Source organism: Rhinoraja longicauda, chromosome 26 (genome assembly GCF_053455715.1).
Source record: "Rhinoraja longicauda isolate Sanriku21f chromosome 26, sRhiLon1.1, whole genome shotgun sequence".
NCBI lineage: Eukaryota > Metazoa > Chordata > Chondrichthyes > Rajiformes > Arhynchobatidae > Rhinoraja > Rhinoraja longicauda.
The window spans coordinates 15,587,555-15,613,999 of NC_135978.1; the positions used below are offsets into that span (position 1 = coordinate 15,587,555).

Below are 26,445 nucleotides of genomic sequence, written 5' to 3' on the forward strand. Positions count from 1 at the left end.
CTGGAGTACTGTGTGTAGTTTTGGTCTCCAAATTTGAGGAAGGATATTCTTGCTATTGAGGGCGTGCAGCGTAGGTTTACTAGGTTAATTCCCGGAATGGCGGGACTGTCGTATGTTGAAAGACTGGAGTGACTAGGCTTGTATACACTGGAATTTAGAAGGATGAGAGGGGATCTTATCGAAACGTATAAGATTATTAAGGGGTTGGACACGTTAGAGGCAGGAAACATGTTCCCAATGTTGGGGGAGTCCAGAACAAGGGGCCACAGTTTAAGAATAAGGGGTAGGCCATTTAGAACAGAGATGAGGAAAAACTTTTTCAGTTAGAGAGTTGTGAGTCTGTGGAATTCTCTGCCTCCGAAGGCAGTGGAGACCAATTCTCTCAATGCATTCAAGAGAGAGCTAGATAGAGCTCTTAAGGATAACGGAGTCAGGGGGTATGGGGAGAAGGCAGGAACGGGGTACTGATTGAGAATGATCAGCCATGATCACATTGAATGGTGGTGCTGGCTCGAAGGGCCGAACACTTCATATTCCTAAACAATGCCTCCTTCCTTCCTTCCTTCCCCTTGCTCCTCTGTTTCCCACCGTTGTCGGGCATTGCCAGTGTATCGTGAAGGGGATGAGTCCATGTTACAGGAAGTGACTGATTGTAGCTGGAATCAAGTGAAATTATTATTATTATTTTATTATTATTATTATTATTATTATTTTATACTTTCATAAGAAACCTACTGAACGTGGATGTGTTTCGAGCACCATTGGAGTGAGTGTGTAGTGAACGAAAAGAAGGAATACCTGGTGAAGTGCCGTGGTGCCAAGGATAAGAACTAGGGCGAGGGAGAGCAGAGAGAGGGGGTAACAATGGCAGGCAAGAGGCAGTGATGGTTCAAGTGACAATATCAGAGGTTGTGATGTGGTTAGGAATTTGCGAATGAACACGAGGGCTGGAAAGCTGTCCTGTGATCCTCAGGGCTCTTTACAATCCCATTCAATCTGGAAAAGATCAGAGGATGATCGAAGAGGCAGACGTAATCACCCTGCAGCCATCCAGCTCTTTAGTTTTGAATTTCACTGGATGGGACCTTCTGTGGTTAAAGTCCATGTCCAGTACGGGCACGCATTCAGAACAGGGACCAAATTAAATGAAGATTCACACCAAATAACACAACAACAAATGACTTTATTGTCTTAAACAGGCTGTAAAAGAGACATTTACGTGCATCTGGAACCATATTTCACATGTCATCATTTTGTTCAACAAGAGGGAATGGTTCATCACCAGACTGTGGTCGTTCGAGCACATATGGCACATGAACGACGGAGCAGTGCCAACGAGAGAGACGAGTTAAAGATCGTGAAGAACTATTGACTAAATTAATTAAAATAGATCCCTGGCACAACTCCAGGGCTGGAAGAATCCCGGGGCAATTCCACTGCAAATCCACTTAAACTGCAACATCTCACTTAGACATTTCTCTTCTTCAACACGGCAGCCTCTCCACTCTCACAGTCTATGGTCTGTCTGTAGTTCCTGCTCCCCGTGAACTGGTTTGAAACAGCTGTGAAAAGCAAAAATGTTCAGTCTTTTTCTAGGCAGAATGCTGAGGCTAAATATTGCTGGCAGTTTGGGCATTTGGAAGTTCCTCTGCATCCAGGCAAAAAAATGTTAGGTATTCCCGTATGTGAGAAACATCACAAATATCAAAGACTGGGTGATAGATGAACAGCTCAGTGAAATGGAAAACCATGGAGCCAGGCATACAAACCTTCTCCACAGACGCTGCCTGACTGGTTGAGTGTTTCCAGGTCTTTCCGTTTTAATTTTACAAATTTCCAGCAAATGTTCATTGTATTTGTATTTTGTATTAGTTCCGTCACACAGTGAAACAAAGAGAATCGCTGGCCAGGGTGATATACAACAACAGGTTTACATGGACCCGGGACCCCAGCTGGGCTGGGGATCTGCCTAGTCCGGCCCTGCTCACATGGTGGACTGGGGAGGAGGGAGTCGGATTGGGCAGACCGGTAGTCATGGTAGGGTGGGCTGCTGGAAGCCCTGCAGTAGCTGGACTGGGCACCGCTGCGAGAGGCCGAGCATGTGGACCAGACGTGGTCTGCAGCAGGACACCAATCGATGGCTATGCTTGGCCAGGCCGACCCTGCAACGCCGCCAGGACAACGGGCCTCCAAGGCCAGGTTAGGAACTTTACACCTGCAGCAATTGGGACTTGAAAATGGTGCCAAGCCTGGCGACTCAGTACACTCTCTCAGTGTACCACTGCTATCTACTGAAGAAGGGTCTCGACCCGAAACGTCACCCATTCCTTCTCTCCTGAGATGCTGCCTGACCTGCTGAGTTACTCCAGCATTTTGTGAAATAAATACCTTCGATTTGTACCAGCATCTGCAGTTATTTTCCTACACTACTATCTACTTGCACGGTATCTGAGATGCTTCTCTAATGTGTATCTAAGTGTTTATGTATAGTGGTACTTGTACTGAACTGTATACAAACATGAATGTCACTCTACCTCGGTACATGTAACAAATAAAGCACCATTAAGGGACAGGCACACAGGCATTTGGGCTTCCCATTCCAGCTGTAAGTCCACTGGAAATTGGACTCTGTGCTTTTTAGTTGGGTATTTGCAAAGTGGGTAATGGGTGTATTGTAAATTAATGCACCCTTTTGAACCAATGCAGAGTTCTGGTGAAGATACTCCCGTGGTGCTGATGAATAGTGAGTCCCAGGGTTCAGACCCCACGTTGATGAAGAACTGGCGATGTGCTTCTGAGTCAGGGTTGTCCGGGGGTTGGGAGGGGAACTTACAGGTGGTGGCTAGTGGTCTCCTCCAGAGAATGACACCAGTTAGCCCCACCAGCCAGTGCCAGCTGCAGGGTATCGGTTGGGACTGAGGATAAGGCTATGTGTGCAGGGAAAGCACCAACCTCAAACAGCCAGTGAAACATCTCCGAAAGGCAGAAGACCTTAAAGGTTGTCCGGCCATCTGAAATTCAACATTCAGATTTCCCAAAAAGCTAAGCACAACGAATGTTGGAAATTTGAAATAAAAACAGAAAGAGAAAATACTGGACACACCCATCAGGTTAGGCTGCATCTGTGGAGAGAGAATCAGAGAAATTATTTCAGGTCTACCACCCTTCACCAGAATGTTATCAAGGTCCTAAGGAAAGACCTTTCTTTGATCTGATATATTAACTCTGTTTCTCTGTGCATAGATGCTGCCTGACCTGCTCAGGATTACATTCATGTAATACTGGATACCAAAAGGACATGAATACCATTGGCATTGCTTTATTATTGTCAAGTGTACCAAGATACAGTGAAATGCTTTGGTTTATGTGCTGTCCAATTAAATAAGAAAATACAATACATGAATACAATGTAGTAAAACATTCCAAGGTGCCTCACAAAAGCTTGGTCTGATCGAAGGACGTTATTAAAAGGGGGAGGAAAAAAAAGACAATAAGTGGTGGAGTAACTCAGCGGGTCAGGCAGCATCACTGGAGAACGTGGCTCCACAGCTTGGAGACCATGGCTGGGCGGCCATTTTGGGTTGCGACCATTCTTCAGACTAGGCAATGTTTCATGTTGGGACCCTTCTCTTATCCATGTTTTCCAGGGATACTGCGTGACCTGCTGAGTTACTCCTGCATTTTGTGCCTTTTTTTGTTGTTGTAAACCAGCACTTGCAGGTCCTTGTTTCTCTCTTCTAAAGGTGGGATGTGGGGCTGCCAAGGACGTTTTCTGTGTGAGAGCTTCAGTCCTAGGCAACGGGTAGTGCAGATGGCAATGAGTGGTACGTCAGCATCAGCAACACAGGACGGACAATTGGAGTCTTCCAGTCACTTCGGATGATAAAGGGAATAGAGGTTATAGAGAGAAGGGCAAGGCAACCAGGGTGAAAAAACAAGTATGGGAAATAAGAAATAAAAGATGTAAAGACCAGAGAGGGGTACAGAAGAATTTCATCAAAATGATATAAAAGATGAAAGATAGACTGGAGAAAATGGGACCATTCTCCATCGAACAGAGAAGGTAGTAAGGTGATACAAGAGACTGCAGACACTGAGATCTTGAGCAAACACAAAGTGTAAGGATAGACACAAAAAGCTGGAGTAACTCAGTGGGACAGGCAGCATCTCTGGAGAGAAGGAATGGGTGATGTTTCGGGTCGAGAAAAAGGGTCTCGACCCGAAACGTCACCCATTCCTTCTCTCCAGAGATGCTGCCTGTCCTGCAGAGTTACTCCAGCTTTTAGTGTATGGTTTAAACCAGCATCTACAGTTCCTTCCTACACAAAGTGTAGGAGGAGGTCAGTTGGTCAGGCAGCATCTATCGAGGTAAATGGACAGACAGCCTAACACAGGGCCAGTATATGTTAGCTAGGTCTGCCTCGATTCCGAAGATTACTCTAAGATATTAGAGCACTGAAGATAATGATTGCCATTCCTTCGGCTGCAGCACACTAAGATGTGTTTAATACAACACAGAAGGATTAGGCAATGTGTTATAAGTCACGGTAGCCATTCCAGGTTATTGCAATGTACATCTGAAACAAAGTGTAATGCGTGTGAATGCATAAACTGTGCTTATTATCGGTGACTGTTATATAGTTGAAATATTATGAGTAAGTATTTTACAACATATTGTGTCTGTGTGTACTATTTTTCATAGCATAGACATTCCCTTATAATGTCTGATTGTCTGAGCTGACTATAATACAGTGGTTTGATGTGTGTAGAAAGCTATGGTAGAGGGCTGTATGGTAGAGGGCTGTATGGTAGAGGGCTCTATGGTAGAGGGCTGTATGGTAGAGGGCTGTATGGTAGAGGGCTGTATGGTAGAGGGCTGTATGGTAGAGGGCTGTATGGTAGAGGGCTGTATGGTAGAGGGCTGTATGGTAGAGGGCTGTATGGTAGAGGGCTGTATGGTAGAGGGCTGTATGGTAGAGGGCTGTATGGTAGAGGGCTGTATGGTAGAGGGCTGTATGGTAGAGGGCTGTATGGTAGAGGGCTGTGTATTAAATAATATACTGCATAGTGTGAGATTGTATATCGAAGGATGCATGGACTATTATAATCCAGATACTATGGTACTGATGGCAGTGTCTATATCCCACATAATATAGTGGCAACATACAATGTCTGCATAATGAACTTCTAATAATCTGTTACCTGCATCCAAACACCATTTCTTGATTTCTTACTTTGATATAAAGTTTATCTAAATAGGCAATCTTCATCTGTATTCTGCCAGTGGTTGGTGATGCCAATTCCCACTGTGTCCAGAAACCAGGCGAGGAACCATGACTCTTTGTCATCCTCTTTCTCAACCCAAACTTGTGGGGTGGGCAAACAGTAGAGCGGAGAGCGGTAGAGTGGTCCTCACTGCCTTTAACAGCCAGTGGTAGAGTTGTCCGCACTGCCTTTAACAGCCAGTGGTAGAGTTGTCCGCACTGCCTTTAACAACCAGTGGTAGAGTTGTCTGCACTGCCTTTAACAGCCAGTGGTAGAGTTGTCCGCACTGCCTTTAACAGCCAGCGGTAGAGTGGTCCGCACTGCCTTTAACAACCAGTGGTAGAGGTGTCCACACTGCCTTTAACAGCCAGTGGTAGAGTGGTCCTCACTGCCTTCAGCAGCCAGTGGTAGTGCAGTCCTCATTGCCTTCAGCAGCCAGTGGTAGTGCGGCCCTCATTGCCTTCAGCAGCCAGCGGTAGAGTGGTCCTAATTGCCTTCAGCAGCCAGTGGTAGAATTGTCCTCACTGCCTTCAGCAGCCAGCGGTCTGCACTGGCTTCAGCAGCCAGTGGTAGTGCGGTCCGCACTGCCTTCAACAGCCAGTGTCAACAGGTCCAGATCAACAGGCATGTCGGACAAAACAAAATCTGAGGCAGCATTGTAATTTCCACCTGGTGCTCCTCATGGGGCAAGATCCAAAATGTCCAGGAAGATGAAGAGGAAATGCATTTGAGGACCAAACGAGCAGTCCAAATCTGCGCCAGGACAATGGGACTTAAACAGTTAAATGTTAAATTGGAAGCACACCTCCAAATACACTGGGATCCACTCTGGGTTCAGGAGACTGGGAGACATTCTACCAGGGAGTAGGAGATCACCTAGTCTTTGGGAGCTGAAGATTCAGGATCCAAGATTTCAGGAGCAGAAGTTCCACTTTTCTGTTAAAAGAAATTCCTTCAATCTATGGGAGTGGAGTTTCATGGATCTCATGAATGGGAGGCACTTTTATCTGCACTTGTTGTATCGAAATGTTTGTTCTTTTGTAAAGAAAATAAGGGCGAAATTGAAGGCGAGTCTGGGATATCTGATGCTTCCAATCAGACAATGTCTCACTCCAATACAAGCTAATCTGGTATTAGCCGGACGTCAATTGTACGGCCCTGAAGGTCTTCTTGCCTACGACACAGAGCACAGCGGCCACATTGGCAACATGGTGACCGCGTGACTCTTCGATTGGAAGCAACTAGTCTCTGCGTAGAGTGCAGCCAGATGGAAGCATGGCCAATGGTGAGCGAACTGGACATAATGTTTGCTCAAGCAGGCACCAGCCAGTTCTGCAGTGTAAGGAACTCCGTCAATGTTCAATGAGACACAAATACATTTACAAAACAATTCAATAGATTAATTGCAGAAAGTACACATTTACAGATTTTGTTTTGCCAAGGACTATGTTTTGCATAATTCAAAACAGATAAGAATGTCTGAGCCAAATATTAATGCAAGGAAATATAAATACTACCGCAATATAGTAATAAAAATATTTTATGAAATTGGAACATTCATCAGATCAAGCCCAAGTCCTTCCTCTTCTGATAAAATTATGTGAGCAGTTCGACAGACATGTTCTTGTTCATTGACGTCTCCCAACGTTCAAAATTCCGGTGAGCCTGCTCCAGGTCCTGGATGATCTGGAAGAGTTTGTTTGGGATCTCCACTGTATTGGTCCCTGCAAAGAAGAGGCTTCTTTAGCACAGACCACTCTGATCTGAGTCTCACAGCAAGGGAACAACGCATGGCCATCCACTCTCCCCAAAGGAATCTTTACACACCCAGGGTCTGCTCACCAACACCTGGAGAGTTCCAACATGCACCTTAGACAACTCCTCAAGGTGTTTGAAAGATGGAGGCCTGGGAAATTTGGCAGCAAAGGTTTGAAACAGGCCATCCAATTGCCACACATGGGCTCAACCTCTACCAATGTTCTCCGTTCCCATTCATTCCCAGAACATCCTCATCCTGTTCCACTCTCCTTCCGCACACTCGACATGCTTCGCCGTGATGGACAACCCCAGTTTTGAGATGGGAGAGTTCTCACTACTTCAATGACTTGGATGAGAGTCAGGAACTAGAGGGCATTGTAATGTTTTAATACAGGAAAACATCCCAATGGTATTTTATACAATGAGCAAAGGAGAGACTGGTAAGGTGATTAAAACTGGGACTAAGGAGTGGCTTTTCAGAAAGATCTCCAAACCTGGTAGAGATATGGGGAAATGATGCAACTTCAAGGGGGAATTCTACAGCTTGGTCTAGAGAACTGAAGGTATTGCTGTCAATGGTAGAGTGAAGGGATTAGGGATGTGTAAATAGCCAATTCCTAGAAAATGTGCATTGAACCAAAGTATAAGACACCATACATGCATAACAACATTCTTCTTCTGATGTAGTCCACCCACTACTGAACAGAGCTCTCAATTTAACGGTTACCTTCATTAGAACTGATTGGGACTGTAGTGTCTCTTCTCCCTTTGCATTCCAAGTATTTTTGTCTGCAAACAAATAGGAAAACTGTTACATTATATAACAAAGTTCCATGATAAAGTATGAGTGCCACATTGAAGAACAAATTGTTGCAGCAAATAAACAAAAATGTTACATGAAACAACAAGCCAACTATGACAATAAATATTGCGCGTTACAAATCACTACCAGACATGTTAGTTGACTTAAGAGACAAATAATCCATAATAACAGTGATCCTAATAATTAATAAGAATGGTGATGCAAATACAAAACTTGAGAGTTTGGATGAAGTGTAACAATCCCTGAGGTCAGTAATAGTCACTGTAATGGTCAATGTTGGAGATCAATGGAGATCCCATTTGATCTCCATGAGAATGGAAGCTAGTCTTTGGACAACATTACTGTTTGGGGCCACAAGGAGCAGCAGATGCCAGTTTACAGAGAAAGACACCAGTGGTAGAATCTAGGACCAGAGGCCATAGCCTTCAGAATAAAAGGACATACCTTTAGAAATGAGATGAGGAGGAACATCTTTAGTCAGAGGGTGGTGAATGTGCAGAATTTATTGCCACAGAAGGCTGTAGAGGCCAAGACAATGGATATTTTTAAGGCAGTGATTGACAGGTTCTTGATCATTATGGGTGTCAGAGGTTATGAGGATAAATCAGGAGAATGGGGTTGAGAGGGAAATATAGATCAGCCATGATTGAATGGTGGAGTAGACTTGATGGGGCAGATGGACTACTTCTGCTCCTATCACTTTTGAGTGGCACGGCGGTGTAGCGGTAGAGCTACTGCCTTACAGCGTCAGAGACCCGGGTTCGATCCTGACTACGGGTGCTGTCTATATGGAGTTTGTACGTTCTCCCAGTGACCTGCGAGGGTTTTCTTCGAGATCTTTGGTTTCCTCCCACACTCCAAAGACATACAGGTTTGTAGATTAATTGGCACGGAATAAATGTAAATTGTCCCTAGTGTGTGTTGGATAGTGTTAGTGTGCGGGGATCGCTAGTCGGTGCAGACTCGGTGGGCCTAAGGGCCTGCTTTCCGCTCTAATCTCTAAACTAAACTAAGCTCATGGCAAAGTTTCCACGCTAATCTCTCCCAGTGGGATAACTTTACCAGCCCTGCAGCCATTATATGCTTCCTGGGATAACCTGGGAATGGGGGTCGGAAAGATCTGTCCAATCACACTCTCTTTTTCATTGGCTTGGGAAATACTCAACAGGAGGGTGTTGGGTAAAGAAAGAGTCCGTCGCAAGGCCAACCTATGGTCAACTACTCACGTCAACATGTCCCTGATTGCAAGCAGTTGCCTGTAGATCAGATGAGATTCTAAGTCAGGATTAAGAGGATCATTCCACTCCTGCAGTGTCACACCAAAATGGGTTTTGTCACATCCTGGAGCTGCCAAACGGTAAACACACACATGAAATCACCTTTTGAGTATAGTTTATTGAGTTTAGTTTTTTGTCACATGCACCGAGGTACAGTGAAAAGCCTTTGCTGCGTGCTAACCAGTCAGCGGAAAGACAATACATGATTACAATCGAGCCATCTACCGTGAACAGATTGATACACAATAAAGGGAATAACGTGAATGACGTTTTGCTCAGCGACGTCTTGAACTGGATCCACATCATTCCACTCTGGGCAATTCATAAATCCTTTTCCTGTGGTGCAAAGTCATGGGTTGTGATGATAATGGAGCATGTTTATTCCAATAGTTATGGTCTTGCCAAAATCAATCAAAGTTTGCATGCCCTTACGATGAGTCAATGTATTCGCCAAGGGTTGTTCACAGCTAAAATAAACATTACCACAGGGAGATGCCATGCTGAGGTTTCCACTCTGGAGATGAATACTTGAGCTCTTTCTTTATAAGCGAATTCATGAAAATAGATTTAGTTAGTCTACGAATAGTTTGGAGAATGAGTCAAGAAGAGAGTGAGTGTGTGAGTGAGTGTGAGTGAGTGTGAGTGAGTGTGAGTGAGTGTGAGTGAGAGTGTGAGAGTGTGTGAGTGTGAGTGAGTGTGTGAGTGAGTGTGAGTGAGTGTGAGTGAGTGTGTGAGAGTGTGAGTGAGAGTGTGAGAGTGTGTGAGTGTGAGTGAGTGTGTGAGAGTGTGAGTGAGAGTGTGAGAGTGTATGAGTGAGTGTTTGAGTGAGTGTGAGTGAGAGTGTAAGTGAGTGAGTGAGTGTGAGTGAGAGTGAGTGAATGAGTGTGAGTGAGTGTAAGTGAGTGAGTATGAGTATAAGTGAGTGAGAGTGTGAGTGCGTGTGTGAGTGAGTGAGTGTGAGTGAGGGAGAGTGAGTGAGTGAGTGTGAGTGAGAGTGAGTGTGAGTGAGTGAGTGTGAGAGTGTAAGTGAGTGAGTGTGAGAGTGTAAGTGAGTGAGTGAGTGAGTGTGAGAGTGTGTGAGTGAGTGTGAGAGTGTGTGAGTGAGAGAGAGAGAGAGAGAGAGAGAGAGAGAGAGAGAGAGAGAGAGAGAGAGAGAGAGAGAGAGAGAGAGAGAGAGAGAGAGAGAGAGAGAGAGAGAGAGAGAGAGAGAGAGCAAGCAAGTGTAAAGAAGGGGGGGAGGTGATTGTAAGGGCATGGAAGGAAGGAACGTGTAAATGAATGAGACTATGCAAGGATTGGTACTGGAGAGACAACGAGCAAAAAGAAGAAAGAGGATTTGAACCGTGGTGCAAGGATGGAGACACCATGTTTCCTCTGCTTCACTAACAGCCTCTCTGCAGGGTAAGCCCACAGTGAGTAGTGAGGCTGCACACGTTCAGTGTCCACAGCGGGCCAGCGAGTTACCAGGCCGCCCTGAGCCACAGTTTTCTTGGTTGAAGCCGCACTCCTGAGATCTCAGCAGTGAAACCCGTGCTGGATTTCCAGCGCAATGGCCCTCAGTTCAGTACGTCCGAGGGAGCGCAGCACATCGGTACTTTAACCTGTCCAAACGCAGGCAATACATTGAGAAAACCTTCCACGTGGAGCCTTCGGATGAATTAAAGCAGCTTGAAGGTGTGATATATTTTATATATTGAGCTTGGCTTCTTGATTTTTTTGTTGTTGATTCTGCTCAGATGTACTTCACTTGTGGGCAAATTCATGTATTTTGGGTTGTAAAAAGTTGGTTATGATTGCAAATAAAACTGTGCAAAATTGTATTCATTGATGCCTGTACTTTGTTATTGTGGATTACCCCCCCCCCCCTCTCCCTCCCTCCCTCCCTCCCTCCCACTGAGTTACTCAGAGGCCTCTCTGACCAGTGGCATCTCCACAAACCAGTGCCAAAGTCAATGTACAGTAGCAGCATTTTGAAAGACCCAGTCTTGAAGCAAAATCCTTATTTAATTTTATAAAGCATTTACAAGCTCAGACGCAGGTCTTTGAGGAACATCTCAGGTTCCTATTTCCATATTATCAAAAAGAATCAAAAGGACACAAAGCGTTGGAGTAACTCAGCGGGTCAGGCAGCATCTCTGGAGAACGTGAATAGGTGACGTTTCGGGTTGAGATCGTTCTTCAGGCCAAAAGGAATGTTATGGAAATTAGTTATCTGAACGGTATAAATCCTGCACATTATTCAGACACTACAAACATTGAAATGAGGGAATTGAATTAATTTACACCATTGAGTAAAATTATGTCGTATTTAGATCTATCGTACGGGTATTCACTGAGTTTCTTCGGTTTGGAAGCTCTTACTAGAATGGATGAGGACACCAGCAAAGCACAAACAGTAAGGACTGCAATACCTGTTTTCTCCTTTTGGTGGCAGCAGCTCCACTTCTCCCCTTTGAACACCCCAGGATGATAGGAATTCAGCATTTGTTCATTGCTGACACAGTATTTCCGTAAAGACGATAGCCATTGATTCAATTCATTCACGTTCTGAGAAGAAAATAATACCATCCTTCAAAATATGTTTTACCTCTCAAGAGAAGGTGAACAGGTTAATGAGATGCACTGTGCTCATTGTTTGCATCAAATAAGCCTTTTATTTTACAGGCTGAGAGAGAACAGCAATTAGAGTTATAAAGTCATCGAGTCAAAGAGTGATACAGTGTGGAAACAGGCTCAAGTTGCCCACACAACATGAGTCCCACCTGCTACACTAGTCCCTAATCTGAGGAAAGACATTCTAGCCTTAGAGGGAGTACAGAGAAGGTTCACCAGATTGATCCCTGGAATGGCAGGACTTTCATATGAAGAAAGACTGGATAGACTGGGCTTATAATCGCTGGAATTTAGAAGACTGAGGGGGGATCTTATTGAAACATATAAAATTCTTAAGGGGTTGGAGAGGCTAGATGCGGGAAGATTGTTCCCGATGTTGGGGAAGTCCAGAACCAGGGATTACAGCTTAAGGATAAGGGGGAAGTCTTTTAGGACCGAGATGGTGAGTCTGTGGAATTCTCTGCCACAGAAGGTAGTTGAGGCCAGTTCATTGGCTATATTTAAGAGGGAGTTAGATGTGGCCCTTGTGGCTAAAGGGATCAGGGGGTATGGAGAGAAGGCAGGTACAGGTTACTGAGCTGGATGATCAGCCATGATCATATTGAATGGCGGTGCAGGCTCGAAGGGCCGAATGGCCTACTCCCGCACTTATTTTCTTTGTTTCTATGTTTCTATGGTCTATATCCCTCCAAACCTGTCCGATCCATGTACCTGTCTAACTGTTTCTTAAATGTTGGGATAGTCCCAGCCTCACCAACCTCCTCTGGCAGCTTGTTCCTTACACCCACCACCCTGTGTGTGAAAAAGTTATCCCTCAGATTCCTATTAAATCTTTTCCCCTTCACCTTAAACCTATGTCCTCTGGTCCTCGATTCACCTACTCTGGGCAAGAGACTCTTGTGCATCTACGCAATCTATTCCTCTCATGATTTTATAAACCTCAATAAGATCACCCCTTCATCCTCCTGCCCTCCAGGGAAAAGAGTCCCAGCCTGCTCAACCTCTCCCTATAGCTCACGCCCTCCAGCCCTGGCAACATCCTTGTAAATCTTCTCTGCACCCTTTCCAGCTTGTTATTATTCCACTGGCCCAGATTTTATATTGAGGTTGTTCCACTGGCCCCACTGTTCCTCCCTCAATCAACTGAATTAGAAAGAGACGTCTGGTCCTAATCACATCACTGTTTGTGGGATCTTGCTGTGTGCAGACTAGCTGCTTGTGTTACTACATCATAGCAGTGACTACACTTCACTGTTTGCCAATCTGCTGATGGTGGCATCATTACAAGCCCGGCCGTGCCAGCTAGCTGACCAATCTTCTGCAGGTTTCTAAACAGCTCCGTTGTTGAGCGGCTGACAGAGACTGATTTTCACTTTACCTTTTCGCTTTTTCATTTTACATTTTAGTTTTTCACTGTACCTCGGTACACGTGACAATAAACTAAACTGAACTGATCACTGTGGTCAGTCAACAACACCATTATCCCTGAACCATGACAGTGCCAGAGAGGCACAGGGTGAATCAGATGGTCCTTGGCCTTTATTTTCCCCAATCTATTTCCTCAGATCATTGCAGACGGGTGAGAGTTCTGGTGCTGGTCAGGACTGACTCTGGGTGAGCAGGGCAATGTTCTGCAACCGTTGTGAGTGTGAAAGACCAATATGTAAGGAGAACGTTGATTGATCCGCCAACAGCTGGCTTGAGCATTTGCGAGAGGGAACAGCATTTTGCCCCACTACTAACTGCTTCTTCTTCTTCTTCTTCTTCTGTCGTATGTCTTTTAGACCTGCAGCTCCGTTGAGACGAGCCAGGCCAATGTGTCATCGTCCAGGTCAATCAGACCTCGTTCACCATTCGGTGGGCGGTATTCGGGGCAACTGGTGACTGTGTGCTCCACTGTCTGTGTTGGGTCCCCACACTCGCAGAAGGCACTGTCCATGAGACCCCACCTCTTCATCGCCACTCCATAGCGTCCGACGCCTGTCCTCAAGCGGTTGAGGGTTATCCACTGCTTTCGGGGCAGGTCCTGGCCAGGGACATCCATGGGTTCACCGATGTAGCGGTGTAGCCTAAATGGTTCCGCTGACTTCCACTGGTCTCTCCATCTCGTCTTGACCCAGGTGGCCTTGGAAGTGTCAACCGGTGTTGTACAGAGTAGCTCGTGGGCTTGCATGGCAAAGGGGAGTAGTTCCTGAGGACTGGAGGGTAGCTAATGTAACCCCACTTTTTAAAAAGGGAGGGAGAGAGAAAACGGGGAATTATAGACCAGTTAGCCTAACATCGGTAGTGGGGAAAATGCTAGTCAGTTATTAAAGATGTGATAGCATTACATTTGGAAAGTGGTGAAATCATTGGACAAAGTCAGCATGGATTTACCAAAGGCAAATCATGTCTGACGAATCTTATAGAATTTTTCGAGGATGTAACTAGTAGAGCGGATAAGGGAGAACCAGTCGATGTGTTATATCTGGACTTTCAGAAGGCCTTCGACAAGGTCCCACATAGGAGATTGGTGTACAAACTTAAAGCACACGGTATTGAGGGTTCAGTGTTGAGGTGGATAGAAAATTGGTTGGCGGACAGGAAGCAAAGAGTAGGAATAAACGGGTCCTTTTCGGAATGGCAGGCAGTGACTAGTGGGGTACCGCAAGGCTCAGTGCTGGGACCCCAGTTATTTACAGTGTATATTAATGATTTGGACGAGGGAATTGAATGCAACATCTCTAAATTTGCGGATGACACGAAGCTGGGTGGCAGTGTTAGCTGCGAGGAGGATGCTAGGAGGCTGCAGAGTGACTTGGATAGATTAGGCGAGTGGGCAAATGCATGGCAGATGCAATATAATGTGGATAAATGTGAGGTTATCCACTTTGGCGGCAAGAACAGGAAAGCAGAGTATTACCTGAATGGTGACCGATTGGGAGAAGGGGAGATGCAACGTGACCTGGGTGTCATGGTGCACCAGTCATTGAAAGCAAGCATGCAGGTGCAGCAGGCAGTGAAGAAAGCGAATGGTATGTTGGCATTCATAGCAAGAGGATTTGAGTTTAGGAGCAGGGAGGTTCTGCTGCAGTTGTACAGGGCCTTGGTGAGACCGCACCTGGAGTATTGTGTGCAGTTTTGGTCTCCTAACCTGAGGAAAGACGTTCTTGCCTTAGAGGGAGTACAGAGAAGGTTCACCAGATTGATCCCTGGGATGGCGGGACTTACATATGAGGAAAGACTAGATAGACTGGGCTTGTACTCGCTGGAATTTAGAAGACTGAGGGGGGATCTTATAGAAACATATAAAATTCTTAAGGGGTTGGAGAGGCTAGATGCGGGAAGATTGTTCCCGATTTTGGGGGAGTCCAGAACCAGGGGTCACAACTTAAGGATAAGGGGGAAGTCTTTTAGGACCGAGATGAGAAAACATTTCTTCACACAGAGTGGTGAGTCTGTGGAATTCTCTGCCACAGAAGGTAGTTGAGGCCAGTTCATTGGCTATATTTAAGAGGGAGTTAGATGTGGCCCTTTTTGCTAAAGGGATCAGGGGCTATGGAGAGAAGGCAGGTACAGGCTACTGAGCTGATTGATCAGCCATGATCATATTGAATGGCGGTGCAGGCTCGAAGGGCCGAATGGCCTACTCCTGCACCTATTTTCTATGTTTCTATGTTTCTATGTGCTGCTGCTAACTGCTGTGACTGGCACGGTGGTGCAGTGGTAGAGTTGCTGCCTTACAACGCTTACAACACCATCGACCCCGGATTCGATCCCGACTACAGGTGCTGTCTGTACGGAGTTTGCATGTTCTCCCCGTGACCGCCTGGGTTTTCTCCGAGATCTTCGGTTTCCTCCCACACTCCAAAGACGTACAGCATGTAGGTTAATATCTTGGTATAAATGTAAACATTGGCCCTCGTGTCTGTAGGGTAGTGTTAATGTGCGGGGATCGCTGGTCGGTGCGGACACGGTGGGCCGAAGGGCCTGTTTCCGCACTGTATCTTTGAACTGATATAAACTACAGTGGACAGACACAGTATCTGGTCATTCTTCAAACTTCAGCTGCCATTTGTTTTCAGTGCTCACACTTCCTCCTTTAGCTTGGTGTTGACATGTTTTGTCTCATCGTGCTCCTGTGAACGATCAAGCTGAAGGCAGTTTACTGCTCTTTCCGTAGGAGAGTGGCAGAATGTCCCTGTCTAGTTATTTTGATTTGGTCGGTTTATTTTTTACTGCTGGGACACAGGTCAAGTTTTCTTTGCACAATGCTCAAAATTGTAGCCCCAGGCAGAGTAACATTAGGCCCACTTCTTGTGCCTTAGCACTAGTTTAGTTTAGTTTAGTTTAGAGATAGAGCGTGGAAACAGGCCACGCTGCCCAGTGATCACCTTAACATCGGCCGCGGGACGTAACATCGCCGGCGCGGCTCGGCCACGGGGCCTTCCATCGGCCAGTACGGCCGCGGGACGTTTTAGCGCCCGGTGCGGCTCGGCCGCGGGGACTTCCATCGCCCGGTACGGCTGCGGGACGTTTCAGCGCCCGGTGCGGCTCGGCCGCGGGGACTTCCATCGCCCGGTACGGCTGCGGGACGTTTCAGCGCCCGGTGCGGCTCGGCCGCGGGGACTTCCATCCCCTTGCGGGGGCTGTGCGGGTCGGTCGCCTCGGTAGGGGTCGAGCTGTCTGTCCGTGGGCGCGGGGGGAAGAGAGTGGAAGTTTTGTTGCCTTCCATCACAGTGAGGGGGTGTTTGGAGTCACTGTGATGGATGTTTGTGTTGGGGTCGTGTGTCTTGTGTTCTTTTCTTTTTTTGTTGTGTTCTGTGACTGTTGGAAATGTAATTTTGTTTGGTATCTCGGTACCGAATGACAATAAAGCTCTGTATCTGTATCTGTACTAGTTCTATCCTACACACCAGGGACAATTTACAGAAGCCAGTTAACGCACATATGTGGAATGTGGGAGGAAACCAGAGCACCTGGAGAAAACCCTCGCAGTCACAGGGAGAAGGTACAAACTCCGCACACACAGCACTCGTGATATGGATCTTGCACAAGAAGCTTGTCTCCTCTGGGCTTTGCTCTGCCACAGCTTATCCAGGTCCCTCTGACTTTCGGGTTCCATTCTTCCACCTGCCTTTCCATTATCATGGAATCCATTCATTCAGTAGAAACACATGCAGGTGGCTGGAAAAGTGCTGCCTGTATTATAGTGTGCCCTTTCTAGAAATGGCTGCCAAGGTTGCAGCTGCTACACTGGATGCTGACAGCTGTGAGAACTCACAATAGATCAATGGAGTATCACATTCAGCAACTAACACAATGTAACGGAGGGGAAACCCAAAAACACAGTGCTGTGAACGACACAGTTGAAGTTCTCAGCCTTTGTGGGATGTCCACAGATAGTGACGGTGTGATCAACAACACAGGTCTAATGCCATTTAAAATGTAATTTCTGTACCTAGATGATCAATAGAAGACAGGTTTTGAATGTCCGTACGTGACTTTGAGGAGCAAGCGATGTCTCACATGGAAGGAGTGTTCAGTGTGGGGTTGGAGGAATGTGACGTACCTTGCACTGTAAGTACATGATCTCAAATTGTCCTCTGCCACCCGTTGAAATGATCTGCATGACATACGGGCTGCCAAAACACTTCTCATCCACCTTCTCCATGGCTGTAATCTTGGAGAGTAGAATAAACGCGCTGTTCTGTAAAACAGATGGAACAACGCAATCAGGTCAGTCCGCGTGAGGCTGAGGTTTGCCAACATCCAATCATTTTTAAATGGTAAACATGTATCAAACAATTAAAAGACAATAACTTGCCTTTCCCTGTTTCTCCTTGCTCTACTGTCCAATGGGGTTTCTAATCCTACATCAGCTCCAGCCCGGCAGTGGGAATCTGGCCAACACTGGGCCTGCCGCTAGGAGCTGCTGATTCCAGCAGGAGGATAGTCCCCGTTATTCTGGGGACGTGGATGCTGGTGACAAGGCCTACACCTACCACCTGTTTGTTCATGAGCACCGTCACTACCGGCAGAAGCCGTGTGGTGAATGTTCTCCCGCTCGTGCTGTCCAACGGCAACGTTGACCCAGTGCCGACAAGTCCACATGGGCCTGTGTCCCAGGAGAGATCCTGTGACTTGGAAGGGAACTGGGAGGTGACGGTGCTCCAGTGGGGCCGGGAGATTCTGTTGGATGGATTATCCTGTGGTACTAAAATGACTGAAAAAGATGACCTACCTTTGCATTCGGCATTTTGGCATAACACAGCGCCTCGCAGTTTAGGCAAAAATAATGCTTTTTGAAGTAAGATGACGTGAGGATGCCTCTCTCCTTGGCTCGGTACATCAGCAGGTATCCTTCTTTGATGGTGGACGTTTGCAGTGCCACTCGCTTTTGACAATCCAGCTCTGAAAAGAAAGTGGATTTTGATTTGTGATCTGTGGAGAGGCAGGTGCAGCCACCTCACTTGCCCAGTCGCACATCCCCCTGGATGGAGTGACCAGGCAGATCTACCCCTGGTAGACAATGTTAACCCAGGGGACCGAGGGGGGTTGTGGAAGCCTCGCCACAAAGGCCCTGACGCCCTGGGAATAGCTGCATCCAAATCTGTGAAGGGGGTGTGAAATGGGTCATCGTTCTCACCTTTTCCCATGCACTGTGCATCAATCGTGTTTGCTGTTGACAAATGAGGGATCTATTTACTCAAACTTGACCTGTTAGTCCTGAATAAACTGGGACTGATCAGGGATGATACAAGGAAACATATTCAATATACCAGCAAAAGAATGACACAAAACGCTGGAGTAACTCAGCGGGACAAGCTGCATCCCTGGAGAGAAGGAATGGGTGACGTTTCACGTAGAGACCATTCTTCAGACATACCAGCAGTTCAGGATGGTTCAATACACCAGCAGTTCAGTCTGGTGAAAGTAGGGTGTCGTAAGCCCATGACCAGACAAGGACCAGTCTATGCCAGCAGGGGTCAAAGTCTTTGCAGGTAAAAGAGCAGGGGAGATGTCAGTGAATCGAACAGAAGTCAGAGTCTCAGCAGATGGAGTAACAGTTCAGCCGACTGTTCCATTCAACTAACACAATAAGTTGCATTTATATATCACCTTACAGTTAATTAAACGCTCCAAGGCACTCTGTAGGAGTGTTATCAAATCGGATTTGACACGTACAGGGTGCAGCTGGTAGATCTGCTGCCTCACAGCGCCAGAGACCTGGGTTCAATCCTGACCTCGGGTGCTGCCTGTGTGGCGTTTGCATGTTCTCCCGGTGACTGTGTGGATTTCCTCCAGGTGCTCTGGTTTCCACCCAAAACCCAAGTTTGTGGGTTAATTGCCCTCTTTAAATTGTCTCTAGTGTTTGGGGATTGGGTGAGAAAATGGGGTAACATAGAACTAGTGTGAAAGCACGATCGATGGTTAGTGTGGACTCGTTGGGCCCAAGTGCCTGTTTCCAGGTGGCGCCAGCATAAGGACAGCCATAAGGAAGGTATAAAGCGGTGGAGGAGATGAGGGTTGGGGTGGGAATTTCACAGCTCGGGATGTGTATCGCTGTGGTGAAAGTGAGGTACACAAGAGAGGTCAGACAGGGAGGAGAACGGACATGTTGGGAGGCAGTATGGCTGGAGGAAATTCCAAGGAGACCATGGAGCGGCTTGAATGCGGGGGAAATAATTAAGCATTTTCATATTGCTGGAATAGAAACCTACTTGCCTCAGTCCTCCCTTTTTAGCCCAAAGGAAGACAGTGCTGGAGTAACTTAGCAGGTCAGGCAGCATCCCTGGAGGACATGGGCAGGGTCAGGACCCTTCTTCAGACTGTCCAGTTCCGACCCGAAATGTCACCTAACCACCTTCTCCAGAGTTGCTACCTGACCCATTGAATGACTCCAGCACTTGGTTTCCTTTTGTGTAAAGCAGCACCTGCAGGTTCTTGTTTGTGCTCTTTCTATGCCATTTGCTTTTGATAAATATTACAAACCCTGTTCAATCTCATCTAATGCAGCTTTGTCCACAACTACCAGGGTTCTGACTGAAGCATTTTGCAGTGCCAAATGTAACTATAGCATTCTGCATCAAAGACTGAAAGGTTAACCAGTAACCACTGACTGATTAGGTCCTATGGGTTGTTTGTGGAAGGAGAGGAGTCTTATATGTGCACCCACTCCAAATGGTGAGATGGACAGGGAGAATAGAAACATAGAAACATAGAAAATAGGTGCAGGAGTAGGTCATTCGGCCCTTCGAGCCTGCACCGCCATTCAATATGATCATGGCTGATCATCCAACTCAGTATCCCGTACCTGCCTTCTCTCCATACCCCCTGATCCCTTTAGCCACAAGTGCCACATCTAATTCCCTCTTAAATATAGCCAATGAACTGGCCTCAACTACCTTCTGTGGCAGAGAATTCCACAGATTCACCACTCTCTGTGTGAAAAAAAACGTTCTCATCTCGGTCCTAAAAGACTTCCCCCTTATCCTAAATTGTGACCCCTTGTTCTGGACTTCCCCAACATCGGGAACAATCTTCCTGCATCTAGCCTGTCCAACCCCATAAGAATTTTGTAAGTTTCTATAAGATCCCCCCTCAATCTTCTAAATTCCAACGAGTACAAGCCGAGTCTATCCAGTCTCTCTTCATATGAAAGTTCTGCCATCCCAGGAATCAATCTGGTGAACCTTCTATGTACTCCCTCTATGGCAAGAATGTCTTTCCTCAGATTAGGAGACAATACTCCAGGTGTGGTCTCACCAATGCCCTGTACAACTGCAGCAGAACCTCCCTGCTCCTATACTCAAATAGACTGTAAGGCGACAGGTTTAATCTTCTGCTCTGCACTTCCAATGAGGCAGGAGTACGGGCAGTTAGCATGGCATCTGATTCATGGTTTGCACAGTTTTTCTCTCTGAATGAATTAATTGCTTGCCTGAAGATTTAGGTCTCGATACTCATCAATGGAAGTCTGAGGGAACAGACATTGCAAAAGGGAAAATCACATTAATGCAGTGTTAACCAAAGCTGCACATATTTCCAGCTCTCTTAATGACAGTCATTAACACTGTCTGCTCATTTTTCTGTGAGATTTTCTAGCAATAGTTTTCCAGAGTCTAAATAAGACAGACAGTCGGGTAATGCCCAAAATGCATCTCCAGTAAGACTAGCAACAGTGATCTGACTACTGACTGGTGTCGTTAAGCTGCACAAAAACATACTTTTACTCATGGGGAAGGGTGGAAAGGATTGTTCCTGAAAGGGGCAATCAGACTTACGCTGCATTTGCATACAGACTGTTGCCCACACAGCTGACTACACCCTGCCACACCAAGGACCGGTCCCTCCTTCTTCAGACTGCTCCAAATACCCAACCGCCCCTCCTCATGGGTGAGGTGGGGATGTAAATGCACCCCTCAGGGACCGTGACCTGGTCAACCCCTCTCTCATGCCCATTCCTCACGACCATCCCTGTTATCTGTGCATCTCACAGCTCACTCATCGCAGTTGAATCTCCAGGCAGATTAGTAACATAGAAAATAGGTGCAGGAATAGGCCATTCGGCCCTTAGAGTCAGCACTGCCATTCAATATGATCATGGCTGATCATCCAAAATCAGTACCCCGTTCCTGCTTTTTCCCCTTATCCCTTGATTCCTTTAGCCAGAAGAGCTAACTCCAACTCTCTCTTGAAAATCCATCTACTTATCCTTCTGCCCACATGAGTGGTGTAGGCATCTTAAGAGGAAGGAGCATTCAAAGATCACACATATTAGAGAGACCTCCCTGCCAACTTCCTGCCAGAAACACCTGTCTAAGGCTCTAACCTGTCTAAGGCTCTAACCTGTCTAAGGCAATTGACAGGTTAGAGACTCCCATTTTTGGTACCTTCTCCCTAATTTCTTTCAGTAATCTGTACCGATTGAGTCCTGTTCAATTATTTTACGTCCTCCTTTTATTTAAAATGCTTTATAAAGAAATGTACCCAAAATGTCCTCTATCCATCCCCTCCACAAATGCTGCCTGACCTGAATTACGTCACTTCAGCGCTTGTTTTACTCAAGGTTCCAGCATCTGCAGCTCCTTATGTCTCTAACTAACACCAATTCTATGGTTAAAGTTGATAACTTTATACACCACCATACTCATCGATTACGTTCTAATTTATTTAGTTTTTTTTCCACAAGGATTGGTCCCCCGCTTCCAATCCCCTCTCCCTCTACCAAGCTGCCTTTGGGTTTGTCAACCTCTCTGGAATTTGTTACAGCTTCCAAATGGCTGGTCGGAACCTATGTGTAACAAGAAGCACAGCAACTATTTTTCAACTGATGCTATGATATTTGGAATGGGTCGACTGGGCTTGTATTCACTGGGATTTAGAAGGATGAAAGGGGATCTTATTGAAACATAAAATTATTAAGGGATTGGACAGGCTAGATGCAGGAATAATGTTCCTGATGTTGGGCGAGTCCAGAACCAGGGGTCACAGTTTAAGAATAAGGGGTAGGCCATTTAGGACTGAGATGAGGAAAAACATTTTCAGCCAGAGTTGTGAATCTATGGAATTCTCTACCACAGAAGGCAGTGGAGTCCAATTCACTGGATGTTTTCACGAGGAAGTTGAATTTAGCTCTCAGGGCTAACGGAATCAAGGGGTATGCGGAGAAAGCAAGAACGGGGAACTGATTCTGGATGATCAGCCATGATCACATTGAATGGTGGTGCTAGCTCAAAGGGCCGAATGGCCTCCTCCTGCACCTATGTGTCTATGTATCTATTTTGTAATGTTTTCAGGCTCTTTGGAGCAGCATCAGGGAGACTAGATGTGATATGTTTAGAACGGACGATCCAGTCCACACAAGTCTTCTGAAGAACACCACAAGTGCCAAGAGACTGGGCCGGAGTCACAGATGGACACTTGTCGGTAGTGGCAGGGCTTGCACTCTATAACTTCCTGCAATGTGAAGCCGAGTAGCTTAAGAATATGAGCTCAATGCCTTCTCTGCACGCTTTGAAAAGAAGAGCAATGGTAAACCAACACAATTCCTCACAGCCACTGACCACCATATGACCTTTGTCTCTGAGGCTGATGTCAGAACATGCTTCAAGAGGGTGAATCCATGCAAAGTGTCCGGTCCAGACAGCGTACCTGTCTGGGTACTAAAGACCTGCACTGACCAACTAGCTGGAGTTTTCAAGGACATCGTCAACCTCTCACTTCTGCGATCTAAGGTTTCCCACTGCTTCAAAAGAGCTTCTATTGTACTGGTGCCCAAGAAGAGCACGGTGACCTGCCTCGATGACTGCCAACAAGTAGCACAAGCACCCAGCGTAATGAAGTTTGGTTGAAAACAACCGACAGGTTGGTTGGGGCGTGGATTGTGGGTTAGTTGTGGCGTGAATCGGCGACATCTATCATCAAGATTATGAGCCATCCGAGCCATATCCTCTTCTCACTGCTACCAATGGGCAGGAGGTACAGAAGCCTGAAGTCCCACACCACCAGGTTCAGGGACAGCTACTCTCCTGCAACCATCAGGTTCTTGAACCAACCCACACAAACCTAATTCTACTTCAGCAATGGAACACACCAGCCCACTACCATGGACCATTTTTCTAGTTGTGTTTTTTGCACGATTTCTTTTCTTTTCTTTTTCACAGTCTTTTTCTCTTCACTTTCTTGAATAAGATACGCATCGTTTATGTATGAACTGAGGTTTTTGTATGCGGAGTGTGATGCTACTGCAAGCAATGTTTTCATTGTGCCTGTACTCCACTGTACTTGTGCATATGACAATAAGTACTTGATTTGACTTCAACTGTCGTGCAATGCCAGCTTACAAACTGGAGCAACGTTTGTGTAGGTTTACGGGCGTGTCATTGAAGTGGGGGAGTGGGTGGTTGGAGGCAGAAAGGGAACAGTGATTTTTGTACTGTTGTCACAGTCGGCTTGTAGACTGTGAATGGCACTACTGTTGCACTCTTTAATTCCTTATGCAATGATTAGTGATTCTTCCTCTGAATGGAAAATTAATCAGACACATTTCTCGTTCAGCAGCCAGAAAAATGAGAAGAATGGACCCAAAGACCTGTCTTAACTTAATGCCTCTATAAATACTGGAGTGAAAACAACAGGCGTTTGACTAGCCAACCCCATTCAAGGTGGCTTCAGTGAAATTCCACGTGATGGAATTTTGAGCGCGTTTACCTTGATCCTCCTCAATGTCGATTAGCTTGATGATGAATTCTTTAAATAATGCGACCCCTTGTTGAATATGGTGCTGCAATGGTGCCATCCAAAGTTCCTTTCCACGGGCTTCGTTGGCATCCATGTTTCCAATACTTTGGATCGCCTGCAACAAAGAAGGTTGCATTATTCCTCCATTCCTTATGATGACATGCAGAGAGTGGCGCAGTGGCACAAAGGGTAGAGTTGCTGCCTCGCAGATCCAGTGATCCGGGTGCTGTCTGTGTGGTGTTTGCACATTTGCCCTGTGACGGTGTGGGTTTCCACAGAATGCTTCTTTTGCATCCCGCTGCCCAAAGACCAGCGGGTCGCTAGATTAAATGGTCACTATAATAGGGGCGGCACGGTGGCGCAACGGTAGAGTTGCTGCCTTACAGCGCCAGAGACCCGGGTTCGATCCTGACTGCGGGAGCTGTCTGTACGGAATTTGTATGTTCTCCCCGTGACCACGTGGGTTTTGACCAGGTGCTCTGGATTCCTCCCACATTCCAAAGACGTACAGGTCTGTAGGTTAACTTGGCTTCGAAAAAAATTGTAAATTGTCCCTAGTGTGTCGGGTTGTCTGGGAATTGCTGGTCGGCGTGGACTCAGTGGGCTGAGATCCGTACTGTATTTCTAAACTAAACTAAACCATAAATTCCCAAGTGTAGGAAGGAAATGCAGATGCAGGTTTAAACCGAAGATAGACACAAAAAGCTGGAGAATCTCAACGGGTCAGACAGCATCTCTGGAGAAAAGGAAAGGGTGGCGTTTCGGGTCGAGACCCTCCTTCAGACTCCTAAGCGTATAAGTAATGCAGAGAACGCAGCGCCGGAGACCCGGGTTCGATCCCGACTACGGGTGCTGTCTGTATGGAGTTTGTACGTTCTCCCCTTGACCTGTGCGGGTTTTCTCCGAGATCTTCGGTTTCCTCCCACACTCCAGAGACGTACAGGCTTGGTAAATTGGCTTTGGTAAATGTAAAAATTGTCCCTAGTGGGTATAGGATAGTGTTAATGTGCGGGAATGGCTGGTCGGCGCGGACCCGTTGGGCCGAAAGGGCCTGTTTCCGCGTTGTATTTCTAAACTAAACTAAACTAAGTAGGTGAAAGAACACGGGTGGGGTCGGTGGCAATGTAGGGACAATAGATTACAGGGAAACATAGTGGAGGAATGTGAGCTGACATTCAGTCAATGGGTTGAGTGGCCTCTTTCTGCATTGTATGAAATAAGGAGAAAGGTGAACAAAGATTTTATTGAACCTTTTACAACCTCTGTACAGCTCAAAGTGCTCTGCACCCAGTGAATTTTACACACACATTGAGGGTATTCGGCAAGACAGGGACGATTAGGCATGGTAATAAGGTCATAAGCGATAGGAGCAGAATTAGGCCATTCGGCCCATCAAGTCCACTCCACCATTCAATCATGGTTGATCTATCTCTCCCTCCTAACCCCATTCTCCTGCCTTCCCCCCATAACCCCTGACACCCATAGCAATTAAGAATCTATCACTCTCCACCTTAAAAATATCCATTGACTTGGCCTCCACAGCCTTCTGTGGCAAAGAATTCCACAGATTCACCAATAACTGGAGTTAAAGCTGGGGGGAAGGCAGGAGAATGGGTTTATGAGGGAGGGATAGATCAGCCAAGATTGAATGGCATAGTAGACTTGATGGGCCGAATGGCCTAATTCTGCTCCTATTACACGTGACCTTATGACCTTAAAGAAGTGTGCATCGATGGTAGGCATGGCCTTGCCACTTCCCCAGGATGACATACCTTAGCCAGAAGCAGCAAGGTCCTTCTGGTCCGTGCGTCTGCGTGCTTGGGGCGAAGGTAGAACAGCTTGGGAGACATGATGGCTGGTGAGAAGAACCGTAGGCACAGAAAGCTGGTGACTGCCACATACTTGATGTTCTGCGTGGAAAGCAATAGGAACATCAGTGAACTCCTCTGGGCCCAGTGGTTGTTGAAATATCTGCTCCCGTAATTCAGGAAGTAGAGGAAAGAGTGGGGACGCACGGAATCGTTTGAATCAAGAACAGAACATACCATAATGTTTCACAGCAAATTTGTTGGAAATAAGATTTGGAAGCTGACCTCACCACCATTTTAGCTATAATGGCTTATCTTCTAATTTTTCCAGTCAGTCAATATTTACTTGGAGGTTCTAATATGGGTGCAAGTGGGGAAAGGAGAAGGGGTGACATAACCTCATCTATTTCCTGAATTCTGCTCAAAAATTCCACTGCTCAGAAGTGGCCTTTTCTTGCTGAAGGAATGTGTGTGCCCAGCCCAAACGCACCACTGTGAAAGGCAGAACTTCAGAGATGGAATTTAAAATTGAATAACCCGCATCGGTCCTCCTAACCTGGGGCACCTTTGACGTTAATTTGCGGCCTATTTGTATTTTCTAAATGAAAACATTTTTAACACTACTAGTTGTGGGCTACAGAGAAATGGTGTATATATAAATATAAATGGTATATAT

The 26,445-nt window shown here is 46.3% G+C and overlaps 1 protein-coding gene across 5 annotated transcripts in view; it reads right to left on the bottom strand.

Annotated features, from left to right (window-relative positions):
• Positions 1 to 1,201: 1,201 nt before the first annotated feature.
• rasa4 (RAS p21 protein activator 4) overlaps positions 1,202 to 26,445 on the bottom strand; it is a 138,347-nt gene continuing 113,103 nt past the window's right edge. For 2 of the 5 annotated variants that reach the window (XM_078422691.1, XM_078422693.1), the window contains exons 14-21: positions 25,734 to 25,871; positions 23,932 to 24,076; positions 17,960 to 18,129; positions 17,288 to 17,425; positions 11,535 to 11,670; positions 9,073 to 9,193; positions 7,751 to 7,812; positions 4,234 to 6,989 (exon numbers count right to left, since the gene is read on the bottom strand). In XM_078422691.1, the coding sequence (XP_078278817.1) occupies positions 6,862 to 6,989; positions 7,751 to 7,812; positions 9,073 to 9,193; positions 11,535 to 11,670; positions 17,288 to 17,425; positions 17,960 to 18,129; positions 23,932 to 24,076; positions 25,734 to 25,871 (1,038 nt within the window). In that variant the 3' untranslated portion in view covers positions 4,234 to 6,861. Of the gene's footprint in view, positions 1,563 to 4,233; positions 6,990 to 7,750; positions 7,813 to 9,072; positions 9,194 to 11,534; positions 11,671 to 17,287; positions 17,426 to 17,959; positions 18,130 to 23,931; positions 24,077 to 25,733; positions 25,872 to 26,445 lie in introns of those variants that run through there. The other 3 variants (XR_013548958.1, XR_013548957.1, XM_078422692.1) reach the window with 3 other exon arrangements.